This window comes from Dasypus novemcinctus, chromosome 7 (assembly GCF_030445035.2).
Source record: "Dasypus novemcinctus isolate mDasNov1 chromosome 7, mDasNov1.1.hap2, whole genome shotgun sequence".
NCBI lineage: Eukaryota > Metazoa > Chordata > Mammalia > Cingulata > Dasypodidae > Dasypus > Dasypus novemcinctus.
In genome coordinates this window covers 36563893-36589400 of record NC_080679.1, presented here as the reverse complement: position 1 = coordinate 36589400, position 25508 = coordinate 36563893, and the positions used below count along the sequence as shown (strand labels likewise).

The following is a 25508-nucleotide window of genomic DNA, read 5'->3' as shown; positions in this document are numbered from 1 at the left end:
TTTGGTTTGTCATTAGAAGTCATTAATATACAACCAATCTCCTAGATTTTGGTGAGAATCAAGTGAGAGATGTTCAATTTCCTTTCCCTTCTTAATTATATATAATTGAAATATTTTCCCCATTGAATATATTCTTAAATTTGCAACCTGAACATAGAGAACAAAATTTGATTTTTAAATAAATTACTCAGGAGAATCCTTAAGGAAGGAAATTAGTTATCATTGGCTCTCCTATTATGTGCCATATCTTTTGTTAAATACATTTTCACTTACTCAGCATTTATGGTTGAGTGAATGTTTAAAAATGACCAGACCCAAGCGCCATCACCAGAGGTTCTGATTTAATTCATCACAAGTTGATTCTAGTAAGTGGCCAAGACTGGAGACAGAGAATCAGCATCATCTCACATCAGTTATTTTGTGCTACAATATGATGCTGGTTGCATGCAATTTTGATGGGTGACTCTATTGGTTTCCTAGTTGCATTGTCTATTGTTCTCTTGAAGAGTAACTTCTTGTCCAGTCATAGCCTTTTGCATGTTGCCCAACTAATTATCCTAATTTCCACACACCATTCTAAGGTTGTTGGCCTAAGAGCTACTCAAGGTTTCTCTTCTGAAGCTGATGGCCTGTGTTCTCTCTTCTTTAGGGAATGCACCATGAGTGGCTTCCCTGGGTGACTTAGATGAACTCATGTGAGACATGATTGTGATTTTTTTGCCCACAGGAGAGCTTACGGGGGCTGGATTCTAACTTCAGTTTGGTCAGGAATAAACTGCTCACGCCTTGTGAGCCTCTTCTACTTCAAGAGGTCTCCTGTCAATTCAGAGGGCAGGTCTAGACCGGAGTATCTCTCTAGAGGTTTGTACTGAGGGAAATGAGTGGAAAGTTCACTCTGTTATCAGCCATAAGCCATTATTCTGAAAAGTTTCATGTTTCTTTGGGCCTTCAAGATTACTGCTGAAAGTGTCTGGGATCTGACCCCAAGACCATCAAGAGGGGAGACTAGGGATAATCAAGAGATAGCCACCCTAAGTCACTGATCTTTGTGGTAGAAGAGTGGAAAACATCACTGGACCTGCCTCCTAAGGCTGCTGGGATGTGGACGAGATGTGGAGGCACCAGGTGTGAAGTCAGAGACTTGGGAAACCTCTTTGACTTGTTCCCTTCCCTCAACCCCAACTCTTATTGGTCCCACCAAGTCCCATCAATCAATGCCACTGTCCCAGATCAGACTATCATCATTTCCCACCTGAAGAACTGCAATGGCCTCCCTAACTGGTCTTCTTTCTTAAGTGTGTTCATCACCCCCACTCTATTCTTTATAATGCCAGAGTGCTATTTTTAAAATGCAAATACAATCATGTGCCTTCCCTCATAAAAGCCTTCAGTGGCTCCCTAATAACTTACAAGATAATCCCTAAACTCTCAGCACATGCACAGAATCTATTCCAACATTCCCTACTTACCTCTTTGGTTCTATCTTTGGTCCTCTTTCCCTTTCACCTTAGGATCCACCTCTAACTCTGTTTACTTCTCCATCTCCCCCAGAGTAAACCCTTTGAGGACAAAGTTGTTTTTCTTAATCAAATTCCTATGGCTAAGACCTGGCATCTGAAGTAAATGCGCTTGGTAAATAAAAACTCCAAAGCCTCGAACAGACATCAGCACTGGATTTTTATTAAAATTAACAGTTCAGATGAAGAACAGGACTAAAGTAGTGTTGAACATAAAACTTCTGAAAAATTACATATATACACAAGAAACAAATCAGGCTGGCAGAAATCCAAAAACGAGGCAGCTTGCATTATTGCACTTGGATGAAATATGCTCATTAGGGTAGTGTAATACTCAGGTTACACAAGAGAAGGATGAGGGGATAAATACTGAGGACAAACTTCCAGGTAGTATTTATCTGGATTCCAAACTCTCCTGTGGCTTCATAAACATTCAGCATTTTCAAATCATTCAACAAGAACTCTTCACAAAAATGACAGCAGTGTCTTCAACATGTTTTAGTTGCACGCATGCATTTTGCTCCAGATCGTGTTCATGTCCAGTATACAGCTCCACTTCTTGTAATGGAATAAGGAAGGGAAGGGAGTGAATTTCTACTTTACACATGTTTCAGGGAACAATACTGTGGCTTTTGAAACAAGCACCCTTGATTTTGGTCATTTATTTCTGAACATGAGAAAAAGTTAGAGTAGTAGAAATGAGTACTAAAGTAATTCCCAGGCTGCTTCTAGAAAAAATGAAACAAAGTCCACTGCCACATTAGGAAGGTGGCAATAAATGCAGGTACAAGAAAAAGACTGTAAACTTATAGAAAAGATAAACTTCAGGCTTCTAAACAAATAATTAAAAATTGATTTTTGCCTTTACCCTTGAGAGTTATATAGAAAAATGTAAACCAGTGGACCTAGTTACCAAAAAAAAAAAAAAAAACCGAACAGATCACCTTAGTGACCTAAGCTGAGGTACCTTAAAGTTTGGCCTGAGCTAGTTTTTTTTTCAAGTTTTCTCCAAGTTTGTCCATGAACTCAAATGTATTCAAGTAGTCAGAACGTTGCACGCTAATAGGAAAAGAAAAGAAACAAACAAAAACAAGGAAATTTAGTTTTCTCTGATCTGGTAGCAAGTACTGAAAAAGTCCTAGAAACGGTACTTAAAATGTTATTGTTTATTTCTAGGAGAAAACTGACTAAGGTTAAGAAATTGCAATTCTATGGATCATGACTGTCACAAGGTTCAAAGGGTGGCCTGGTCCCAAGACTCCAGCTCCACGGGCAGCCTGGGGGGAGGCTCATGCACACACACATCCACTAGTTCCCTGGCCGTGTAGCTTTGAGGGTGAAATGATCAGTGTTCAGTTCAGACTGATGCTTGGGAGACTCAAATCATCCCACTCTTTTCTCCAGGGTACAGCCTGCCTGGACCCACATTCCCAAAGCAGTCACATGTCCGTAGAAAAAGCGTTAATGCTATTCCTACCAGTGTCTTACTTAGGAGAAGCAAGACAACGGGTTGGTTAACATAATTCTGCTGATAGATTATCTATATGAATAGATTACAAATGTACCATACTGAGAAGAACATTTCAAACACTGTATGCTTGCCACAGATCTTGGAGGGATTGAGTATATCCCCATTATGGGGATGAGATCGTTTGAATTTTGAATCCCAGAAAAAGATTTTGTTCTTAAACGAATCCATTCCTGTAGGTGTGGGGCCCTTTGATTTCATTAAATTCAGTTAAGGTGCCTCTGACTGGATTCTAGCTTTTGATTAGACTAGTGAGGCTTCAGTCAGCTTTGGTCTCTGCCCTCTTACTGGGTCTGATATAAATGGAGAAAGGAAGCAGCCATTTGTGACTGCTATGTGAGAGAGGACTCAAGGATTGTTAACAGCCAAAGTGTACTTTAAGTACAAACTTTCCAACAGGCTGGGCCCATGGAGGAGCTCAAGGCTGAGGAGACAAGCCCTGCCATGAGGCAGGACGCCAAGATTACCAATAGCTGATTTTGGTGAGAAAATATCTCTGATGGTGCCTTGATTTGGACATTTCTTGGCCATTATTTAAGTCAACCCATTTCTGGTACATTGTATCAGCAGCCATTTGGCAAACTAAGAAATGGGGTATACTGACCCTGAGATTTCTAAGGACCTATCAGCTGGGGCATGGTATTTGTGTTTTTGAGGTGAATCACAGTAACCAGGTCTTTCTCTGGGGGGAGGAGTCTCTGATTAGCAGCTAATAGCACAGGGACACTGGCTACCATGTTCTCAGAAAAATCTTGTACAGTGCATGGAGCTCTGCGATGTCTGACTGCTGGTTGCAGAATATTAGGAAAGGACTATTACCAACTGGACATCTTATACTTGTGCTGCTCATTTTACTCAGTTGTAAAGTAAAGAAAATTAAGAGATAGAACAAAATAGCCTCTGAGGTCCTTCGATTCTACTTGTCTATAATTCTCTTCTTAAAATTAAACAGAACCTTGTCATTCAATAATTGCTTGTAGATCGGGGCTAGCAAACTACAGATTGACCAAGGGGCCAAATCTGGCTTGCAATTTTGTATTCTACACAAAGTTTTGTTGGAATACTGCCACATCCATTTGTTCCTAGATTAGCTCTGCTTTCCCATGACAGCAGCAGAGGCAGAGTTGAGGAGGTGTGTAGTAGTAAGAGACTGTACAATCCACAATCCACAAATTTTTTACCATCTGACAATCTACAGAATAGTATTTGCTGACCTCTGAACTAGACCATGAATAATAATTTATATAATTCCAGAAAATACTCAAGTTTTGAGCTCAGTGAGGACCAGTGGTAATTTGCTCAGAGTTTAGGGCATCTACACTTACTTGGGTAAACCTTTAATGCAAGCAGCCAAGTCCTTGGTCATGAAGCCAGCCTCGATGGTCTCAATGCAGACTTCTTCCAAAGCCTGTGCAAAGCAGCCAAGGTCTTTGTTGTCATCAAGCTTAGCTCGGTGGACTAACCCTCTAGTCCAGGCAAAAATGGAAGCTGAGAGGGGAATAAGCACACTTCAATCAAACCAGTTATAATGATTCAAAATTATTTCATAGTTCACAAAAATGGAACAGTTCTTTGTTTAGGTGACTATCTTCATTAGATGCTATCCACACGGGCTATTAGGTTTAGAAGAGATGGAAATATTTCATCAAATAGAAATTTTTTTTAAAAATCTGCATTTCTATAGAGGAAAAGACTTGGGTTTTGCCAGAATTTTAAGAAAGTACATTTTCATGGGTGTGGTATTACTGCTCAAAGCTTAATGCATTTGCTAATTTGAAAAAGGTCTTCTTTTTCTATAATCTCTTTTATTTTTTGAGGTACCGGGGCTGGGGATCAAACCCAGGACCTCATACATGGGAAGCTGGCGCTCAACCACTGTGCCACCTTGGCTCCCGAGTTGGTTTTTTCATTTGTCCCGAGTTGGTTTTTTCATTTGTTTTTTTGTTTACAGGAGGCACCAGGAACTGACCCCTGGACCTCCCGTGTGGGAAGCAGGCACTCAACCGCTTGAGCCACATCCACTACCTGTAATCTCTTTTCAAAGTGCTGTCCTTGAAACCTTGTTGGAAGGCTCTATCCATGTGGCTTTTAGAGTCTTAGCCTTATGTGATATTTCACTGCACTAGAGGAAAAGGAAAGAGCTTGTTGATAACATTCTTGTCTGTAAGGTATATTCTCCCACAAAACAGAAAAGAATATATTGTCTATATCCAGAAGCATGTTAAAATAGCTGATGAGTAAGACAAACCAGGGACTTGGTAATGACTTTGCATGTCCAACAGAGGGAAACCAAGGAAAAACACCTGCATTCCTTTGGAGACCTCTACTCTGATAAGAAATCAATGCAGATGTAAGCAGTATCTTACCAATGGGATTGGTAGACGTCTCCTGTCCATTCTGGTACATGCGGTAGTGTCGTGTTACTGTCCCATGGGCAGCCTCTGCTTCTACTGTCTTGCCATCTGGACAGAGCAGCACACTGGTCATCATGCCAAGAGAGCCAAAACCTGTAAGAGGCAGAGCATGGAGCCCTGGTTCAGCTACATGAAGAGCACGGGGCTCTCACGGATGAGAACAAATGATGTCATTTTGACTGGTCTTGGGGAACAAATGAACATGGGTCTGTGCAGTCATCCCTACTTCCCTCCTTTGCCTTTCAGAAAGCAGGGCCACTGCTTCGGGTCTCAAAGCCAAAGGGTCTGGAAAGCCTGCACTTTTTCTTTACTATTTCTCCTTCTCCCCAAGGGCTCCAGTTCTGATTGCTTGGATTCCATTCTAGCTCTCCTAGCTGCTGTGCCTCAGTTTTCTTATCTGTAATAAGGGATAATAGAAACATCTGCCTTACTGGGTTACTGGGAGAAATACATGAATATTATATATATTTATAAATATATATGTGGAAAGAATGTATTATTTGTGTCCTTTAAGAATAGCACCTGCCTCAGAGTAAGGGCTCAACATATTATTGTTATTCTTAGGTACAGATTCTCTGTAGTTTGGAGGAAATAAATACGAATTGTCTCCTGCCCTCAAGCTGCTCATAGACTTACTGGGTAGAAAAGGCACTTGAAAACAGGATGGGATGGATGGGAGAACATTTCACTTGCCCTGCCTTTCTCTTTAGCAATCCCAACCAACCAACTCTATTCCATGGTTTTCTATTCAGAGAACCACATTACAACTTTCCCATCTATACAACTGATTTTTCTTCTTTATTCACTATTTTATACCTCAATTCAAAGAACCCATTTTTTTGTTACCTCCCAATAAAAATCTGTCAAATTAATAATGTAAATTTATGATAGATTGCAGTTTTGTTTTTTTGGTCTGAGATCAACTCTACCATCTCTAAGTAAGTGGATTAACAATTATTTGATTTTTCACTATCTCTGAGTATAGTTAGAAATTTCAGCAGTAGCTCCTTTGGCCTGAGGCCTCAGTATAAATTTAAATAAGTATTTATTGATTGGAGAAGTTCAGGGTCATACCACTGTGAAGTCTGCCTATCCTGTACTATTAGGAGGCACTAGTTGGTGGCCAAACCTGAGGGAATAAGCAAAATGTTTGGTGCAGGACCCAAGTACTTTATCCCTCCAGAGAAGAGTGGATATGAGGACAGCTCTGCACTATATAATCTGTTTCTCTGGCTTGAGGTCACATTTATCTACAGACCTCTTACTAAAGCATGATTGGACACTGTACTGCAGAGCTCCTATTTCAAAGTCTTTTGAAATTCTATTATATAATTCATATATACATTTTTAATATTCCTCCATATAATCTCTTCTTGCCATGAGGACATTTGGAATGATTCTGGATTTCTTTTCAAGAACAGTGATTATCATATCATATATCATATCATATCATATCATATCATATCATATCATATCATATCATATCTTGTTTTCCTGATCATCTGCCATGGAGCCATCACAAAGCAACATTTTTCCGCTATTGTACTGTCCTTCCTCGCAAATGGTGTGAGGCCTTAGAGAAAATGAATGAGGCCAGAGAAAGTTGAGTAACTCATTTATCTGATATAAAAATTATCTTTCCTGGGTTTGTGTACTGATTTTTAAACTGATAGGAGGTGCTTAACTTTCTATAAGACAAAGAAAAGGAGAATTTTCTGGAGAAAAGCAAATACAATCAGAATTAATACAAACATTTATCTGGGGAGATTAAAGTTTACATAGCTACCATGGGATAAATAAAATTGAAGAGAACTTGGTGCTGAGGAAATCAGGAGACTTTCTGCTGATTAGACCCTTGCCCTTGGTATGAAACCCTTCATTCCTGGACTTTGTGGTCAGCCCCGTACTTCCTTGCTCAATTTCTTCATGATTAAAGCTTAGCAGTAAAGACATTTGTTTTATAAAGTACTAGAACAGGTTTCAAGGCTAGCAGAAGGAGCACAATTAGTACCTGCTGCCAGATGAATGCGCTCTTGGGAGAGTTCCTTGGATATTAGACAACCCAGGGCCCTTGCCTACGTGCTGCAGGTATCCTGGTTTTTATGTTCCCACCAGATGGAAAATAAAGGCAGGGAAAAGGAATGATTTTGGGATCAGGCAGTTGGACACTATGAAATGTTAGGTTGGGAAAAAAGTTGAGTGATAAACTTAGAGGACTCTCAACCCACTCAAGCTACCTTGGATGAAGACCCTTCCCTAGTCTGAGCTTAAATTCCTTTCTCTCAGATGAGAATCTGGTCCTGGAAGCCTTCAACTTAACATTTTACGAATCTTACAAAGGGCTACAACATCTCCCGCCCCCCACCCCCTGCACCCTAACACTGCTGCAGGCCAACCTCCAAATCTACTCCGTCCTCCGTGCCTACCTTGGGCCACAGAGTCTGACTGTACGTCGCCATCATAGTTTTTACAGGCCCAGATGAAGCCTCCCTCTGATTTCATGGCTTGGGCCACCATGTCATCAATGAGCCTATGTTCATACCAGATCTTTTGGGTTTCAAATTGAGATTTGTATTTCCTAAGAAATGAAGAGAGAAAAGAGAACACCAGAAGGAAATGAGTTTTGCTAGGAATGTCATCTGCTTCTCCAAAAGGGACAGGGAGCAGCATTTTTTAGCAGAAGCAGCATGAACACAGTTCCCAAGTTCATGGGCTCAATCCTTGCCCCTCATTTTCTAGCTGTGAAACCCCAAAACCCAATTACCCCATCTGCAAGAGCAATTTTACCCACCTTACAGATAAGATATTAGAATTAAGAAAGACAGTAGAGAATCTCATATACCACTTGCCATAGTTAACAATACATTACTGATTAGATTGAGATTCAACTTATTAGGGATATAATCAAGGGGAAGAAAAGACTATTCTGCTGCTTGATATCATTCAGGACAAAGATCTAATTCAGGATGTTCTAGGCTGTATTAAGTTGATGGGTAGCCAGAAGAGGAATCAAAATGCCTCAGTAAAGACATGTCATTTAAACCCTGTGCCCTGTCTGAACACTAAAAGGGAGTTATGCTATTTTAAAAGTCAACATGGGAAGTGGATGTGGCTCAAGCAATTGGGCTCCTGTCTACAATATAGGAGGTCCAGGGTTTGATGCCCACAGCCTCCTGGTGAAGGCAGGCTGGCTCACACAGAGAGATGACACAGCAAGATGACCCAACAAAAAGACACAGAACAGAGACAATAAGAGATGCAACAGACCAGGGAGCTAGGGTGGCTCAAGAGAATGATCACCTCCCTCCCACTCTGGAAGGTCCCAGGATCAGTTCCCAGTGCTACCTAATGAGAATACAAGCAGACACAGAAGAACACACAGCGGGTGGACACAGAGAGCAGACAATGGAGGGAAGGGTCGAAATAAATTAAAAAAAAAAAAAAAAAAAGTCAACATATGCTCACTTGCCATTGCCACAATAATTAAAAACGTAGACTTAAGTTCAAATGACCACACTAAGGCAGAGTTTTAAATCATAACAAAAACAATGGGTTTCAAAAAAGATGGAAACAGGCCTGACTCAAAAAATACTAGAACTTTCTATCACTTATATGTTATCTTTATTTAAACATTAAAAGACCCTGGCTCTGGAAATTAAATGTGGGGCCCTTACTTTACAACATGTTTACCTTCTAAAGACAATTGGTTTTGTTTTCACTCCTAATCTTTAAGTGACAGCGATGGTCTTCACTTGATTTGCCCTAGAATCAAAAGGATAAGTACACAAATAACAGTTTACTTGAGAAAAAAGGAAAAGGAAAAAAGAACTGTAGTTACTTCTCATATATCTCCTGAAAGATGTCTTTAAAACGCCCATCATATTTCTTCAGTATAGTGTTTTTGGTGCTCAGATACAAAGGCCAACCCTTAGACAGAGCCATCTGGAAAGAACTGTGTGCAAAATCTTCGATAGACTTATCCTGATTGTACATCCCCATGGCAACACCACCACACTCTGTGGGGATAAACGGATTAGAGAAAACAGGAGAAAGGTAAACAAGTACCGTCATAACAAGATTAAAGCCATCCCACTACTGTCAAACAACTCCATTCTCATGTCTGGCTTAAAAAAAATTCTAGCCTGGCTTCTAACCTGAATAGTCCATGAGCTTCTGAGGTACATAACAGCAACAAAGCCAGTTCTAGACAAAGACAATCTAAATTGTTTTGGGTAGTATAATAGAAATGAGAAAAAACAAATGGTCTTTAAGGAAGTACATTTCAGATGTGCACTTGATCCTCAGCCATTAAGCAAAATTTACCTTTCAAACACTGAATGAAAATTCCTTATTTCCTGGAAGGCTTTCTGGAGGGTAGTAGAAGTTCCTATTCTAACAGTTATGCTTCATGTAATCACTGGTGTTTCACAACTTGAGCTCAAAAGGTAGAGCCAGATTCTAAAAAATGATATTTGGAAGAGACAAGGAAAACAACAGCTAGGTAGGTATGGATTTTGTTTGTGTACATGTTTTTAAGAACTTCAGTAGTAGAGAAAGAGGGTCTGGGTGCCTTTTGCCATAATGGGCTTTGAATAAAGCAGCACGATGGCTTGGGAAGAAAAGGCAAAAAGTCAATGTGCCACTTTCAAAGGATAAATACCCAGAAGGTCAAGAAAAAAATTTCAGCAAATACATAGCCCATATGAAGCAAACATTGTGGAGGCAGCTGCAAAAAGCTAATGATCCTTAGGCAAGGGTCAAGTACAAACCCTACCAGATCAAAGGGCAGGATTACATGACAGGGCTATTAATGTTTAAACTATAGAATTTATGCAGGACAGATTCTTGCCAATCTTCCTTCTATGTTTTAAGAAAAATGCATAATTATCTAATTGTCTTTGACTATATATATTCCCAATTAAGTAGCTGACCCTTTTGTACCTTTTCCCATACAACAGGAATGCATGGAAGCTAATTACTTTATGGTAGATTTTGGGTCCTGCAGAAATGTTGCAGATACAAGTCGTACTTCCAGGCACCCACACAACTACCTTTATAAAACCAGTAATAATGCCATCTAAATGATCTGTTTCAGAAACAAAACAAAACAGAAACAAGCAAAAGAAGTGGCTTCTAATGGAATCATATGTACCTTCAAAGTTGTGTACCAAGTATGTCACCTTTTGGGATCCATCACTTGGTGTGTAGGATATCTCTACTTTGCCAGGTCCAGGAACAACAAAATCAGTTGCTCTATACTGCACAGGGGAAAAAGAAAGTTATGAGAAAATGTAATTTCTTAAGAACAATAAGAAAAAAAATACCCGAACAGGAATTATAAAGGGTGGGGGGATCATAGTGCATAGAGCTGGACAATAACTCAACAAACTGGGAAGTAGAACTTAATCTTCTTTTTTTAGAAATGCGGACAAAGACATCTAGAGAGTTCCCAAAGCTAGTTAGTGGGAATGCACTAACAATAAAATAAATCAATAATACATATTGCATGCCTACTTTGTAAAGGGCAGTTTTCTGAGCCCTGATACAGAGGACAGACAATAATATAAGGTAAAACATAAGAAGCTTTCAAATGTCAGAAGGCGGCATAGATTAAAATGCTATAGGATTGAATGGATTGTGGGAGGATGGCAGAGTAGAAAGCTCCAAGATTTAATTCTTCCACCAGAACTATTAAACAGGCAAGTACTGTCTAAACAACTATTATGAAACTCCAGAGGCCAATAGAACACTATATGGCATCCAGGGAAGGGTGGGAGAAAGAAGCTGGTAAATTATGGGAGAAAGAAGCTGGTCAATTATGGTACAGACCAGTGAGGTGATCTCTCTACCTGGCAGTTACTGGAGCCCATCCCCGACATTCCCAGCTTCTGATTAATAACTTCAGATTGCTGGGGGTATGGCTCTGAGGTGGTGATTGTCCCAACAGGGTCGAGGGGGACAAGTTCAAGGGCTGCATTTGCTGGGCAGGTCAAGAAAGATTAGCACTGGGGAGCCATGGCAGAAGCTCCTGCCATTCCTGGTCCCTTCCCCAGGGCACTTTGGAGCTAGTCTGTGCACCCTTTGTGGATCCCTGGCCCTCTCTGGGCTCGGAAAGACAGACCTGGGAAACTCCTCTCTCTGCGTGCCTCCCTCCCAAAATTTACTCTCCAGATGAAAAGCAGCTTGAAAACAAAAGGAATATAAGAAACTAAGAAGGCAGACAGTCAGGGGCAAAGGCTTGCTAACTTTAAACACCTGGGAGAGAGAGGTATGTCCCCTGGAAATAAGAGAGGGCACTCAAATGCCTGTGAACAGGGAAACTCCATAATAACTAACAAGTATAATCCCAGAAAAGACAGGGAAGACCCTGGACTCTGTATTTGCCATGAAGAGACCTTCCTGATAGGAGGGCTGAAGCTCAAGAATATCTCTATCTTATCACCAACTGGTCACAAAATAAAGAAACAAATTCTCAGGGAATAAATCCTAGAGTTAACATTTTTAAAATATTATAATGTACAGTGTGCAACAAAAATACAAGACAAAGAACCAGGAAATGATGGCTCATCCAAAGAGGATAAAAAACCAACGAAAAAGGTGAGAATATGAACATACCAAAGTGAGTCCTTTAAAAAATGATCTTAAAAACGCTCAAGGAGATAAAGGAAAATACAGAGAAATAACTAAAGCATATCAGGAAAACAATGAATGAGCAGTATGAGAATCTTATTAGAGAGATAGATTTTTAAAAAGGAACCAAAAAGTACTACCAGAGTTGAAGAATACCGTAACTGAAATGAAAAATTTCCAGGAGGATTTTGAAAGCAGACTGGAGCTGGGAGAAGAAAGAATAAGTGAACTTGAAACAAAGATACTGGAAATGAGGGAGGCTAAGGAGTAGGGAAAAAAAAGATATAAGAAGTGAAAAGAGCCCAAGACACCTCCGGGATACATCAAGTATACAATATTTACATTATGGGACTCCCAGAAGAAGAAAGAGGCATAAGGAATAGTCAAAGAAATAATGACACAGAACTTCCCAAACATAGCAAAAGACATGGGTATGCACATTCAAAGAGCCCAGAGAACACCAAACAGGATAAAAACACCCATTATACATTGATCATACTACTGAATGCAAAGAACAAGGAGAGAGTTCTGAAAGCTGCAAGAGAAAAGCAAGGTGTTATACCATGCACAGTGCTGATGCGCACAAGAAGTGCCGCCCAGTGCGAAAGAAAGTGCAGCCTGCCTAAGAATGGTGCTGCACACAAGGAGAGCTGACACAACAAGATGACACAACAAAAAGAAACACAGATTCCCATGCCACTGACAACAGAAGCAGACAAAGAAGACGCAGCAAATGGACACAGAGAATAGAAAACCGGGGTGGGGGGTGGGATCGGGGGGAAGGGGAGATAAATAAATGAACCTTTTAAAAAAAAAAAAAAAGCAAGGTGTTATGTACAAGGGAGTCCCTATTAGATTGAGTGCCGATTTCCATCAGTAACCATGTCAATAGTGACTTTAAATGTAAATGTATTAAACTCTCAAGTCAAAAGGCAGAGATAGACAGACTGGATAAAAATCATGATCCAACTATATGCTATCTTCAAGCAACTCACCTTAAATTCAAAGACACAGGTAGGCTTAAAGTGAAAGGATGGAAAAATATATATATAATGCAAATAGTAATCAAAAGAGAACTGAGGTAGCTACACTAAACACTTAGAATACTAGGAATAGAAGGAAAATTGCTCAACATGATAAAGGGCATCTGTGAAATCCTACACCTAACATACCACTTAATGGTAAAAGACTGATAGCTTTTCCTCTTAGAGCAAGAACAAGACAAGAATGCCCATTGTCACCACTGTTATTCAACTTTGTACTGGAAGGTCTTGCCAGAGCAATTAAGAAAGAAAAAGGAATACAAGGCATCCAAATTGGAAAGGAAGAAGTAAAATTTTCCCCAATTGAAGATGACATGATCCTATGTACTGAAAAACCCACAACAAAGCCTCTAATGCTAATAAATGAATTCAGCAAAGTAGGGCACAAGATCAATACCCCAAAATCAGCAGTGTTTCTACACACAAGAAATGAACAATTGGAAGAAGAATTCCATTTATAATTGCAATGAAAGAATCAAATACCTATGAATAAATCTAACCAAGGATGTAAAGGATTTATATACAGAACACTACAAACCATTGCTAAAAGAAATCAAAGAAGACCAAACTAATTGGAAGGCCATTCCATGTTCATGGACTGGATGATTAAATATCGTTAAGATGTAAATCCTACCCAAAGTAACTCACCCAAATTGAGTCAATGCAATCCTAATCAAAATTTCAGCAACTTTCACTGCAAAAATGGAAAAGCCACTCAACAAATTTACATAGAAGGGGAAAGGGCCTCAAATAGACAAAGCCATCTTTAAAAAGAAGGTGGAGGACTCACATTCCTGATCTTAAAACTTACTACAAAGCCACAGTAATCAAACAGCATGGAACTGGCACAAGGACACACATATAGACAAGTGGAAGCAAATTTAGAGCCCAGAAATCAACCATCACATTTATGGTCAACTAATGTTTGACAAGGAGGCAAAGACCACTCAATTGGAAAAGAAGCGTGTCTTCAACAAATGGTATTGGGAAAACTGGATCTCCATTTACAAAAGAAAAGGAGGACCCCTACCTCTCATTATAAAGAAAAATCTATCAAATTTGATCAAAGACCTAAACAAGAGCCAGAACTATCAAACTTCTAAAAGAAAATGTAGGGAATCATCTTCAGGATGTTATGGTAGGCAATGGTTTCTTAGCACAAAACAATAAACTACAAAAGAAAATAGGTATATGAAATCTCCTCAAAATTAAAAACTTTTGTGTCTCGAAGAACTTTATCATAAAGTAAAATGACAACCTATTCAATGGGAGAAAATATTTGGAAAACACATATCCATAAAGGTTTAATTCCCAGAATATTTAAAGAAATCCTTCAACTTTAAACAAAAAGATAAACAACTCAATTTAAAAATGGGCAAAAAACTTAAATAGAATGGTTCCAAAGATAAACAAATGGCCAAAAAACACATGAAAAAATGCTCAACATCAGCCATCATGGAAATGCAAATGAGAACCACAGGGAGAAACATTTCAGGAGAACTGTGGAAAGCAGTTTGGCAATTCCACAGAAAGTTACAGAACTACCATATGACCTGGCAATTCCACTAATCTGTGTATACCCAAAAGCAGGGCCTAGAGCAGATATTTGCACACCGATGTTCATAGAGGCATTATTCACAATTGCCAGAAGATGGAAGCAACCCAAGTGTTTTTCAACCAATGAATGGATAGGAAAAATATACTATATACACAAAATGGAATATTATTCAGCTATAAAGAACACTAACGTTTTGATACATATGACAACATGGATAAACCTTGAAGATGTCATGTTGAGTAAAATAAGCCGGACAAAAAAGGACAACTATTGTATGAGCTCACTGATATGAAATACTTAGAATAAGCAAATTCAGAGTCAGAATCAAGAACATAGGTTATCATGGGATGTGGTGGGTACAGGGATTGAGAAGTTAAGGCTTAAAATGTACAGGGTTCCTATTTGGAATGATGGAAACATTTTGATGATGGATGGCGGTGGTAGTTGCACACTGTTAAGTAATTAACAGTACTGAATTATATATCTGATTGTGGTTAAAAGGGGAAATGTTATGTTGCATATATGGTAATAGCATAAAAATTTAAAAATCCATGGAACTGCACTACACAATGAACCCTATGTTAAACCATGGACTATAGTTAACAGTCTAATTATAAAAATGTGTTTTCATGAATTGTAACAAATGTTTCACCCCAATGTAAGATGTTAATTACAGGATGGTATATGGGAACCTTGTGTTTTATGCATGGTTTTCTGTAACCCTGTAACTTCTCTAATTTAAAAAAAATGCTACAGTATGATGGAGGGACAGAGATAACCATGGACTAGGGGTCAGGAAAGTCTTCCTAAAAAGAGATGACAATAATAATAACAATAGTTGCAGTATTAAAAATGCTTTTTGGTTTTTCATTATATGCCAGGTGCTTTGAGTGAGTAATGTGTGTCATCTTATCTCATTTATTTCTTACATTGCTCTTATAAGGAAGGAACTTGGATGTAGCAGAAATAAAACATCTAGAATTGAAAGACAGGTTCTGGTCCTCACTTGGCCCTGGACATATTGCATATGAAGCAAACATTCTGGAAGCAGGTGCAACAAGTTGATGACTCTTAGGAAGGGGCATCCAAGGACAGCCACCTCTCTCATGGGCCTGAGCTGCTCTAGTGGAAAAATGTGCCTGGCACACACTAGGCAGTCACAAATCTCTGCTGTACTGTACCCTCTTCAAAGACTTGATTAGAACGTTTTCCAAGTCAGGTACCAGCAGGTGCCAGCCACATCTATTTGTTCAAGTTGGTATACAGCAAAACTAATGACAGTTAACAAAAACATCTGTCAGATTACCAAAAAAACAAAACAAAAAACAAAAAAACCCACAACACATTCAATCTGCATAGAACACTGCTGACACATAGAGACCTTCACTATGGATGCTAATCTATTCCCATTTCTCAAAAGGAAAAAACTGAGCCCCAAGAACGTAAGCGCTTTATTTATTAAACCATTAGTGAATAAACTTGAAATGTAGAATTTTTAACCTGGAATATAATAAACAAATACACCATTCTGCTAAGTGATTCAAAAAAATTTAAAACACAAAAATAAAGTCACCACTGAATCCACAAATGCTTGGAGTGGTATTCCCAGGAGAAACGAGTCTGTGCTATTTACATCTACGTTCCCTTGACTGGGCCTCTGTGAAGTGACTGGCCAGGATGAAGGGATTGTTTGCACCACCACAGGGTAGAACAAAATTAAATGATGCCTCAAGGAATGACCTAGTGACCCTGGCCCCATGAACAGAGAGTGGTCTACCCCAGCCACTAACGGTTTCCAAGGACTGTTCCATCCAAGCCTTGGACTTCAGCATTAGGGACTCCTGTTTTTCAAGGTTCTTTTGAGACTAACAGGCTGTTTCCTATTAAATTCTTAAACCTTAGTTTCAATACAGACTTTGGATTTTGTTTAATTTGTAGTTTTTCTGCTCAACTTGTCAAGGAGCCCACTTGTACAGAAGTACAGAAACTGTTATACTTCTTTTTTCTAAGCACAAAGGAATGTTTTAAAGCAATGCTCTCAAACTACTGAATCAGTTTTTCCTTTTATGCATAAAGCAAATATATTTAATATAACCTTTTGCTGGTTCTTGACTCTGTACACTAGCTTTTTAAAATGCCTGAACCTAACAGAAATTCACATTCACCTGGTGTAAGGGGGGACTCAGGCATTGGAATTAAAACAAAGAAACAAACAAAAAAGGCAAAACAAAACAAAAACACCAAAAATTCCGAAGGGGTTCCTCTTATACAGCCATGGTTGAGAAGCAGTGATCTAACTATTAGATTCAACCATATGAAATTACCCATACAAGTGGCAATATCATATAGATTAACCTAATAAAAGGATAAAGGAAGAAAAAAAACATTTTTAATAAAAGTCTTTCGTGTTGAGATAGGTCCCTATCTGTAAGTATATTTGTAGTTTCCTAAATCTAAATATAGGTAAATCGCAACTAGATATGTACATTTCTCAATTTTATTCCTCTCTTAATGGGAATATAAAAAATAAGAGGGAGCAGATGTGGCTCAAGCAGTTGAGTACCTGCTTCCCACATGGGAAGTCCTGGGTTTGGCCCCCGGTGCCTCCTAGAAACAAAAACAAGCAAGCAAACAAATGAAAAAACCAACTCAGGGGAGCCAACATGGCTCAGTGGTTGAGCACCGGGTTCCCACATATGAAGTTCTGGGTTCAGTCCCTGGCCCTGGTACCTCAAAAAAAAAACCACCAAAAACCGCTTCTAACTTGGAACTGCTGGGCAGCCACAAGACCTGATAAAAGAATAAGCAAAATCAGATTGTGTCAAAATGACTTACTTGGTGGCTGACTTGGCCCAGTGGATAGGGCGTCCATCTACCACATGGGAGGTCCACAGTTCAAACCCCGGGCCTCCTTGACCCGTGTGGAGCAGACCCATGCGGAGCTGACCCATGCGCACTGCTGATGTGCACAAGAAGTGCCGTGCCACGCAGGGGTGTCCCCAGCATAGGGGAGCCCCATGGGCAAGGAGTGCACCCCATAAGGAGATCCGACCAGTGCGAAAGAAAGTGCGGCCTGCCCAGGAATGGCGCCGCACACACAGAGAGCTGACACAAGATGATGCAACAAAAAGAAAACACAGATTCCCGTGCTGCTGACAACAAGAAAAGAGGACAAAGAAGACGCAGCAAATAGACACAGAGAACAGACAACCGGGGTGGGTGGGGAGAAGGGGAGAGAGATAAATAAATAAATCTTAAAAAAAAAAAAAATGACCTACCTGATCCCCGTAAGCATGACGACCTATGATGATAGGTTTTACCCATCCACTCACAAGCCGGGGGATGTTTTTGCAGATAATAGCTTCCCTGAAGACAGTGCCACCCAGGATATTTCGGATGGTGCCATTTGGTGATTTCCACATTTGCTTCAACTTGAACTCCTCAACCCTCTTCTCATCAGGGGTGATAGTGGCACACTTGACACCAACATTATACTTCTTTATAGCTTCTGCAGCATCCTTGGTGACCTGGTCTTCGGTGGCATCACGATTCTCTATGCCTAAATCATAGCTTGAGAGAGAAAAACTTCAAGTGTAACTTTTCAGAAAAATGGATAGATTACAGATAGTACTAACCATATCTACCACCACAGTGATGACACACACAACTTGGTCTGCAGGAAGTAAAGGCTCAATTTATACCAAAATCCGTTTGAGTTTTTTTAACTTTAGCACACCCTAAACACGAAAGATGGCTGCCAACTAAAAAAGCACTAAGAAACACTGGACAGTGAGGCTAGTTTCCCTGTGGGGAGCTGTCTACCAGGAAACTGAATAGAAGCAACTGGACTCTGCCCCTTTGCCTGCTTTTCACCATATAGAGGCAACAGCAGCATACCAGCAACTCTTTAGTCTGGTTTCTTCCCCTATAATTACCATAAAAATATAAGCTCAGGTACACCTTATTTTTCCCCAAGTAAACACTATGCTTAAAAAAGGGGCAGGAATCTCAAAAGGAGTTTGTACTTTGGCATTAAAATGGTGGAAGTTAAACATGGCAGTACCTTTAGTAATACTAGTAATCATAAGATGAAGTTTTCCCTTATTCCTGGGCAAGCTTCTTTGTTCTGGAAACAAACCTGCAGTTTTTTTGATCAGTAATGGAATCCACCCATGCTCCTGTATACACCACAGGGTATGGCATAACACATATCAACACCCAGACTGCTGGTCATTCAGAGTTGGAAGGAATGTTGGTTGTGCAGAGCATAGAAAGTGACTGCAAAGCTTTAGGTAAATAAAGTATGTAGTAGTTTGTCAAAAGCAGGAGAAACAAAACAATAATGTAGCTATTTTATTATCCAAGGCTTTGAAAAAAAGGATGCTTTCAAAACTTGCTGAATCATTAAGCCTCTAGATTCCTCTTTGTAGTTCTTACACATTCCTTTCCTTAGATATCCCAACTCATAATGCAAATTTCTAAATAAAAATACTTTCGAACTACTTGACCTTAGGTAATCATATACTCCAACAAAGCTATGAACTCTCTTATCTTCTCGTGTTGGAAATGCTGAGTATCTACAAATGTCTAATCCTAACTCAGAAAAGAAGCACGGTCAGCAGTTTGCATGCTCCTAGGAGCCATTTCTCACCAGAACAATCTACCAGCGAATTTGTGGCCTTCTGCTTCTCTTCTTAACATTTCTAAGAGAAAAGAACAAATAACTGGCCTGCCCACTGTTAGCCTACATACAATGAAACAAACAAACAGTTTCATCCCCCTCAAAAAGAACCAGACATGTAGTAATAGCAATTCTGGAACAATCCAATACTTGTTTGAGCCTCCAATTTTTCTTTATTCCCATTGACTTTTTCTTTCTAGGCATGGTATCTTATAACACTCCTTACGCCTCCAGGTTAAAGAAGCACAATATATCTTTGCAACTAATATAAGTGCAAGTTCTCTGGAATACCTGTTGCCACATAAAGTTCTGAAACAGAAGTTATAAATACTACTTTAATCCACGTGGGAAGATTTTTTTAATGCCTCTATGTTTTATTTTTAAATTCCTATATGTTTGGTCAAAACCTACAGGTATTTTGCTCCTTGTCACACTTATAATATAGAGATTGTCAGCAGCTTCAGCTTAGAGCAATTTAAAAGGGCATCTAATAATACCATGTGAATTAAAAGTCTACACCCAAGCAAATATTAGGTCCTCTGGACACATTCTGATGAATAACTTTTGGTCAAGACAAACATTTATTGTGGCCAATCATTTGGTTGAAAAGTATTGCTCAACATTTTGCCATATTAGTCTTCAGCTACTTCACTCTTATAAAAATTGTTTTCTACCAAATTCAAATGTATAATGAGCATAAGCAAGTTACATACTGGAAGAAAAATGAGATAATGATGTAGAACTTTCACATCTGTTCCAAAACTCTTTAAACATAGGGCAAAGGCTTTAGAATACAAATGGTATAAAGGAACTTCTGCCAGAAAGTGGGGGTTGGATTAAATAACTTCAGGAGTTCTTTTTGTCCCACAATTTATTAAAAAGGCAAAAAATAAGGCATGCAAAGGGGAAAAAATCCTTTGGCTATTTAAATAGAGTGATAGAAATGGACCTTGAAAAGATAAATTGTTAATATTATTTAGTTGACTGTTTCTTACATTCTCTATGTTTTCTCTTCCATAAATAATATATTGTGTTGCTCCTGGCAACTGATGGTGCTGCTTATTACAAATAAAACCTTCACAAGAAACAGAAGCTTGGAAATCACTTTGTTTCTCTCACAATCCTTGACTTCAGAACAGAGATAACTCCAGTTTTTCTAGCAGTATTTAAAAATTAAGGGAAGCAGACTTGGCCCAATGGATAGGGCGTCTGCCTACCAGATGGGAGGTCCAGGGTTCAAACCCCGGGCCTCCTTGACTTGTGTGGAGCTGGCCCATGCGCAGTGTTGATGCGAGCAAAGAGTGCCGTGCCACACAGGGGTGTCCCCTGCATAGGGGAGCCCCACGCACAAGGAGTGCGCCCTGTAAAGAAGGCCGCCCAGCGTGAAAGCAAGTGCAGCCTGCCCAGGAATGGCACCGCACACACAGACAGCTGACACAACAAGATGACACAACAAAAAGAAACACAGATTCCCGGTGCCGCTGATAAGGATAGAAGCCGTCACAGAAGAATACACAGCAAATGGACACAGAGAGCAGCCAACTGTGGGGGAGGCAGGGAGAAAGAAATAAAAAATTAAAATTAAAAAATTAAAATTAAAATGGAATATTCATCTGCCTTCATCAAGCCCTATCCCCCAAAAGCTTTTTTTGCAAGATCCAGTTATATCTCTGTAAAACAGCTAAACAAATCCTGAAATTATTTAGATTCTGCCTTCTGAGTTTTGCTAGTAGGAGTAATTCATTTACCTGTGCAAGTCCAATTCCACATAGGGTAAAATCAGTTTTTCTTTAATCAAGTCCCAAATAATTCTTGTCATTTCATCTCCTTGCATCTCTACTACAGAACCACCATGGATTTTAGGAGACATTTTGAATCTGATAAAGGAAACCTTTAGAAAGAAAAAGATAAGACACATGTCTTTGATCTATTTTATCAGCAAGTAGAAACAAAAATATTTTGGTGTCTATTAGAAGAACAATTTATAATAACAAAATTGCCTGAAAAGCTCATAATAATTACAATTACCATTAGAACTGAGCACCTTCTCAATTCAAGAACTGCTAGAAGCTACTCATGTGGTTTCCAGGTCAGCCCTCACAACAACCCTAATAAGATGGAAATTATTTCCCCATTTTACTTTGGTAAAAGAAAAATAGCTTGCCCATAGCTACTCCAGGGGCATGGTGGAGCCTCACTATGTAATAAGTCCTTAATAATCTCATTCTCAACTGTTGGCTTAAGTCTCATAAAATGAGAAGACTTCCAGAGTATGGTGTTTATTTAAATACTTCTATCCAACTCCTCATTTTACTGGGCTCTCAGGATGAGCAGAACGAAGAGTGCTAGTATTTACCCTTTTAAGAGGCCGCCTTGGTTAAAATGACTACCCTCTTTCATGAAAAGTGAAAGATGGAGAATTCCTGGTGGGGCTAAGTTTTCCTAGAGACAACAGACTGTACACAGAACAGCCACTGTCCAGTACCCAGCATGACCCTGTCACGTTTCACAGTATCCCAGTTGACAGCTCCTCTTGCTGTCTGTGGGCAAGGGTAAGTGGCAGGTGGGTGACACTGTTTCAGTAAGAGACATACTTTGAGGAATAGGGTACATGGCAGTAGTGAATACAAATCAATCTGATTCTCAGAAAGGGCAAGGGGAAAACGTTTCAAAGAGAGGAAACCATAAGGTTTAAAGAAAGGCCTGTGCTTCTTCCCTGAGAGGCAGTGAAGGTCCTGAACCTGCAAAGGATTCTATTCCTTCTCATGATACTCTAATCAAATTTTTAATTTTTTCGAGGAACACAACTGTAAATGGCTTTAATCCCCTTGAGCTACAGCTGAGACCTGAAAAAATCAAGAGAATTGACCTAAAAAAAAATTTTGTAAGAGGCCTATAAGCAGTCTCTCTTAAAAAGCTGGGCCAAAGTAATTTGGACCTTAAATGAAAAATGTACTTGTTAGTAGATACAGGGCCTCAGTTCCCCATGACAACCCAGGAGATATTTCTAGCATCCAAGTCTGTTTTCACTTCCCAAATATGCAAAGTTAGAATCCTGCCTCTTATTGTTTAGGAGGTTCCCTAAGTCATTACTGGGGAACCATCTGGAATTCAACTTGAATAAAATAAAGGAAGAAACTGGTACGGGTGAGTGAAACATCACTGCCCTAAGGGTATTTAGGGAACTTGAAGAGGGGACAAAATGGCGATGTGGCACAGGCTATTCTTGGAAACCTAGAATTATATTTCTGATTATGATTGTGTATACACAATACCAACTACAGATTCCCATAATATAGAGCACTCTAAAGTTTACTTTCCATCTGTAATTTTTAAGTATAACTTACAGTATAAAGTATATTATTTAAGCATGTTTAATCCCATTTCACATCTATCCTTATACTTAAAACAAAAAAAGAGGCAATAAACTTGGTTATGATATGACATTTTACCTAACATTACGCAAGAGTTATGACTTAGCTATTTTGCTTTGATGGCAAACAGTTAATAAAAAGTCATATATTGTACTTAAACTTGCAAGACTGAATGACAGGATTTTTGAGTTCAGTATTTCCTTCTCCGTTAAAGCAAATATTTTTTGCAGGGATGTTTCTGCATCTCATAATGGATAACTGACACATTTCAAATTTTCCTCAAAATATGTTCCCATTATATTTTTCACAACCTTTTAACTAAAAAAAGTGAAGCCTTATTGTGTATCTTGGCTCTACTGTGCAAGGCACTGTTATACTATTTCTTCTACACTTGAATTCCATGGGTTAGTCATTAGGTTCCACTGGTCCACTTATCCAAAGCTGCCCTTCCTTAGATTTTGTCTCCATTCCAACCCTGCCTTAAGAAGCACTTTACCAAGCCCAAAACGCACCAGTTCATTTAGTGAGAAAGTTGCTGAATTCCAATCTCCTAACACCCTAACCTACAATAATACAGAGTAGTTTAAGAAAGCCAAGCCGCTCACCCTATTAACTTTATTTTCATCACCCTGGAGTTTTTAGTCAGATTTTTTTTAAAGCTGTGTTCATGAACTACGAGAATTTCTGGGCAAAATTAGTTTCTAACCAAGAACACAATAGAGTAAAAGAATCAAGGAAGGAGTTCCAATATGTCGTTCGAAATATTCCTGACTCACTCTCTTGCACTAATCCATCCCCACCCACAAGACCAAGAAAACCCGGTATTGCCACGTGAAATGGTTCATTCTCACCTCTACAGTCAATTTCCAGTCACCCCCAACACCGCTCAGTCTTGCAGACTCTGCTGCAGACAAATTAGTCTCCTTAAGCAAAACAAAAAGAACAATTAAAAGCTTAACAGACAAAATACCACTAGTCAGGAGGATTCAGTTTGTTGTTTCAAACACCAGACAACCCGGTTTATCTGGTTGAAAGTACAGCGCTGAGTATATACCCAGTTGGGCAAAGGGCAATTTTAGGTCCAGAGGGTTCAGAACTGCGCGCACCGGCGTCCGTTCGCGGAGTTCTCGCGTCCTTGAGCGGAACTGGAACCAGCAGGCTCTGGCCTGCAGGCGTCCTAGTGGCTGTTGTGCAACAGAGCTGCAACCCAAGGTCCCCACGCCGGCCCCCTCCCTCTCCACTGCCCGGACCTTTAAATTTCAGTCGTCGGGAGTTAGCGGGGTAATTCAGAGATCGAGATCCGAGCCTTGGCGAATGTGTCCTTTCTTTACCTCCCACTCCGCCCCGACCGGGATGCGCACACCTCTCTAACAACAACTTGGAGCTCCGCTCCCTCTACGCCGCTGAGGCCGACCCGTCCACCCTGCGTCTCGGCCAGCCCTCGCCGCCCCAGCTCTCGGTCCACGCCAAGCCCAGGACTCCCACTCTTTGCTTCAGCTCCCCACTACCCCACGCTGTATCCCCCCTACAGCCAACAACACTTGGTCTTCCGCGCGTGCTAGCAACCTCCTACCGCTCGATTTTCCTCCCCTCGAGCAGACGCGGTCTTCCATTTGTCACTGTTTTAACTTCCCCGCCTCCAGACTCTTCCTTCCTATGCCCAACAGCTGGCCTTCTATACGTCCAGCATTCCAGCACCCTCTCTTCCTCCTTTCCCTTTCCTACACTCATTACTTGGGTTTCTTCCCTTCCTTGCACCCAGGCCTGGTCGCTGAATTCCTTCCTCCTTGGCCAAGAGCTGAGCTTTCCTCCTTTTTCCCCACTCCCGCTATCGGCGGACTCAGAGCCCTCCCTAACAGCCAGGGGTCGGGGCCGCCCCTCGGAGCCTACGGTTACCTGCAGAAGCAGACGTGCTGGCGAGGAGCCGGGGACGCCGTAGCCACTCGCGTTCCCAAAGGCGCACACGCAGGCAGCTTCCCAAGCCGTCTCGGCACAAATCCACTGACCAGCGCGCTGGGAACGGTTTTTCCTCTTCCCGGCTTTTGTCGGGTCCCAGGCCCAGCCCCCTCAGCCCACATCCCGGAGCCCCGCCCTTGGGGTGCCACCAATCGCCGCGCGCGGAACAACCCCCTTCCCTGGGAGTGGGACCCGTGGCTTGGGGGCGGGGCCCACCCGGCAGGCAGCCCCTCGCTGGCCCCAGGGGGAGGGGGTAGCGTCGCGGCCCGGGATCAGGCAGGGCGTCTCTCCGGAGCAAGGGCCCGTAAGTCACTGCAGGCCGGGGAGCGGTGCGCACCGGTTTCGGTATTTTGAGACCCCAGTTGTAGCGGGCAGCCCCGCGCGGGTCCTCACGCCGCGAAGGGCCCCCGGGCTTTATAAGACCATAGGGCCCCGCGGAGTGTGTTTTGAGTCGGCAGTACAGACAAACTGGGGACAGAGCACCGGGAACGGTCGTAGTCTGGCGGGTCCCCTTCGTATGAACCCGCTGTGAGGTACACAGCAACGGACATGTGACGCCTTTGAGGAAGGGCGCACGAGGCGAGCGTGGTGTCTTGGGAGCTTCTAGGAAGGCATACCACTGTAAATAATTCCCGTTATCCCTCAAGACCAGGGCTTTAGGGCCTCTGTAAATCTAATTCCTGTTGCTACAAATAATAAATAACCCGCATTGTTATTTGCATTAGAAGATAACGGTGACGATGGTGGATTTTGGGCTCTAGAGGGCACTGGTCTTTTTCCGAAGAAAAAAAGGAGGAAGTATACAAT

At 40.7% G+C, this 25508-nt stretch overlaps 2 protein-coding genes across 4 annotated transcripts in view; one reads left to right on the top strand and one right to left on the bottom strand.

Annotated features, from left to right (window-relative positions):
* Positions 1–1660: 1660 nt before the first annotated feature.
* IDH1 (isocitrate dehydrogenase (NADP(+)) 1) lies at positions 1661–24793 on the bottom strand. The gene is made up of 11 exons (XM_058300271.2): positions 24642–24793; positions 23597–23668; positions 21120–21262; positions 17969–18260; positions 10612–10717; positions 9298–9475; positions 7886–8037; positions 5412–5552; positions 4371–4533; positions 2485–2576; positions 1661–2075 (listed from the first exon to the last, which is right to left on the bottom strand). Exons 3-10 carry the CDS (start codon positions 21239–21241, stop codon positions 2486–2488), a joined length of 1245 nt encoding a protein of 414 aa, XP_058156254.1. The 5' UTR covers positions 21242–21262; positions 23597–23668; positions 24642–24793; the 3' UTR covers positions 1661–2075; position 2485.
* Positions 24794–24951: 158 nt separating this feature from the next.
* PIKFYVE (phosphoinositide kinase, FYVE-type zinc finger containing) overlaps positions 24952–25508 on the top strand; it is a 98746-nt gene continuing 98189 nt past the window's right edge. Inside the window, exon 1 of one of the 3 annotated variants that reach the window (XM_058300264.2) lies at positions 24952–25005. The gene's annotated coding sequence lies outside the window, so the exon portion shown is untranslated. The remainder of the gene's footprint in view (positions 25006–25508) is intronic. The other 2 variants (XM_071216162.1, XM_071216156.1) reach the window with 2 other exon arrangements.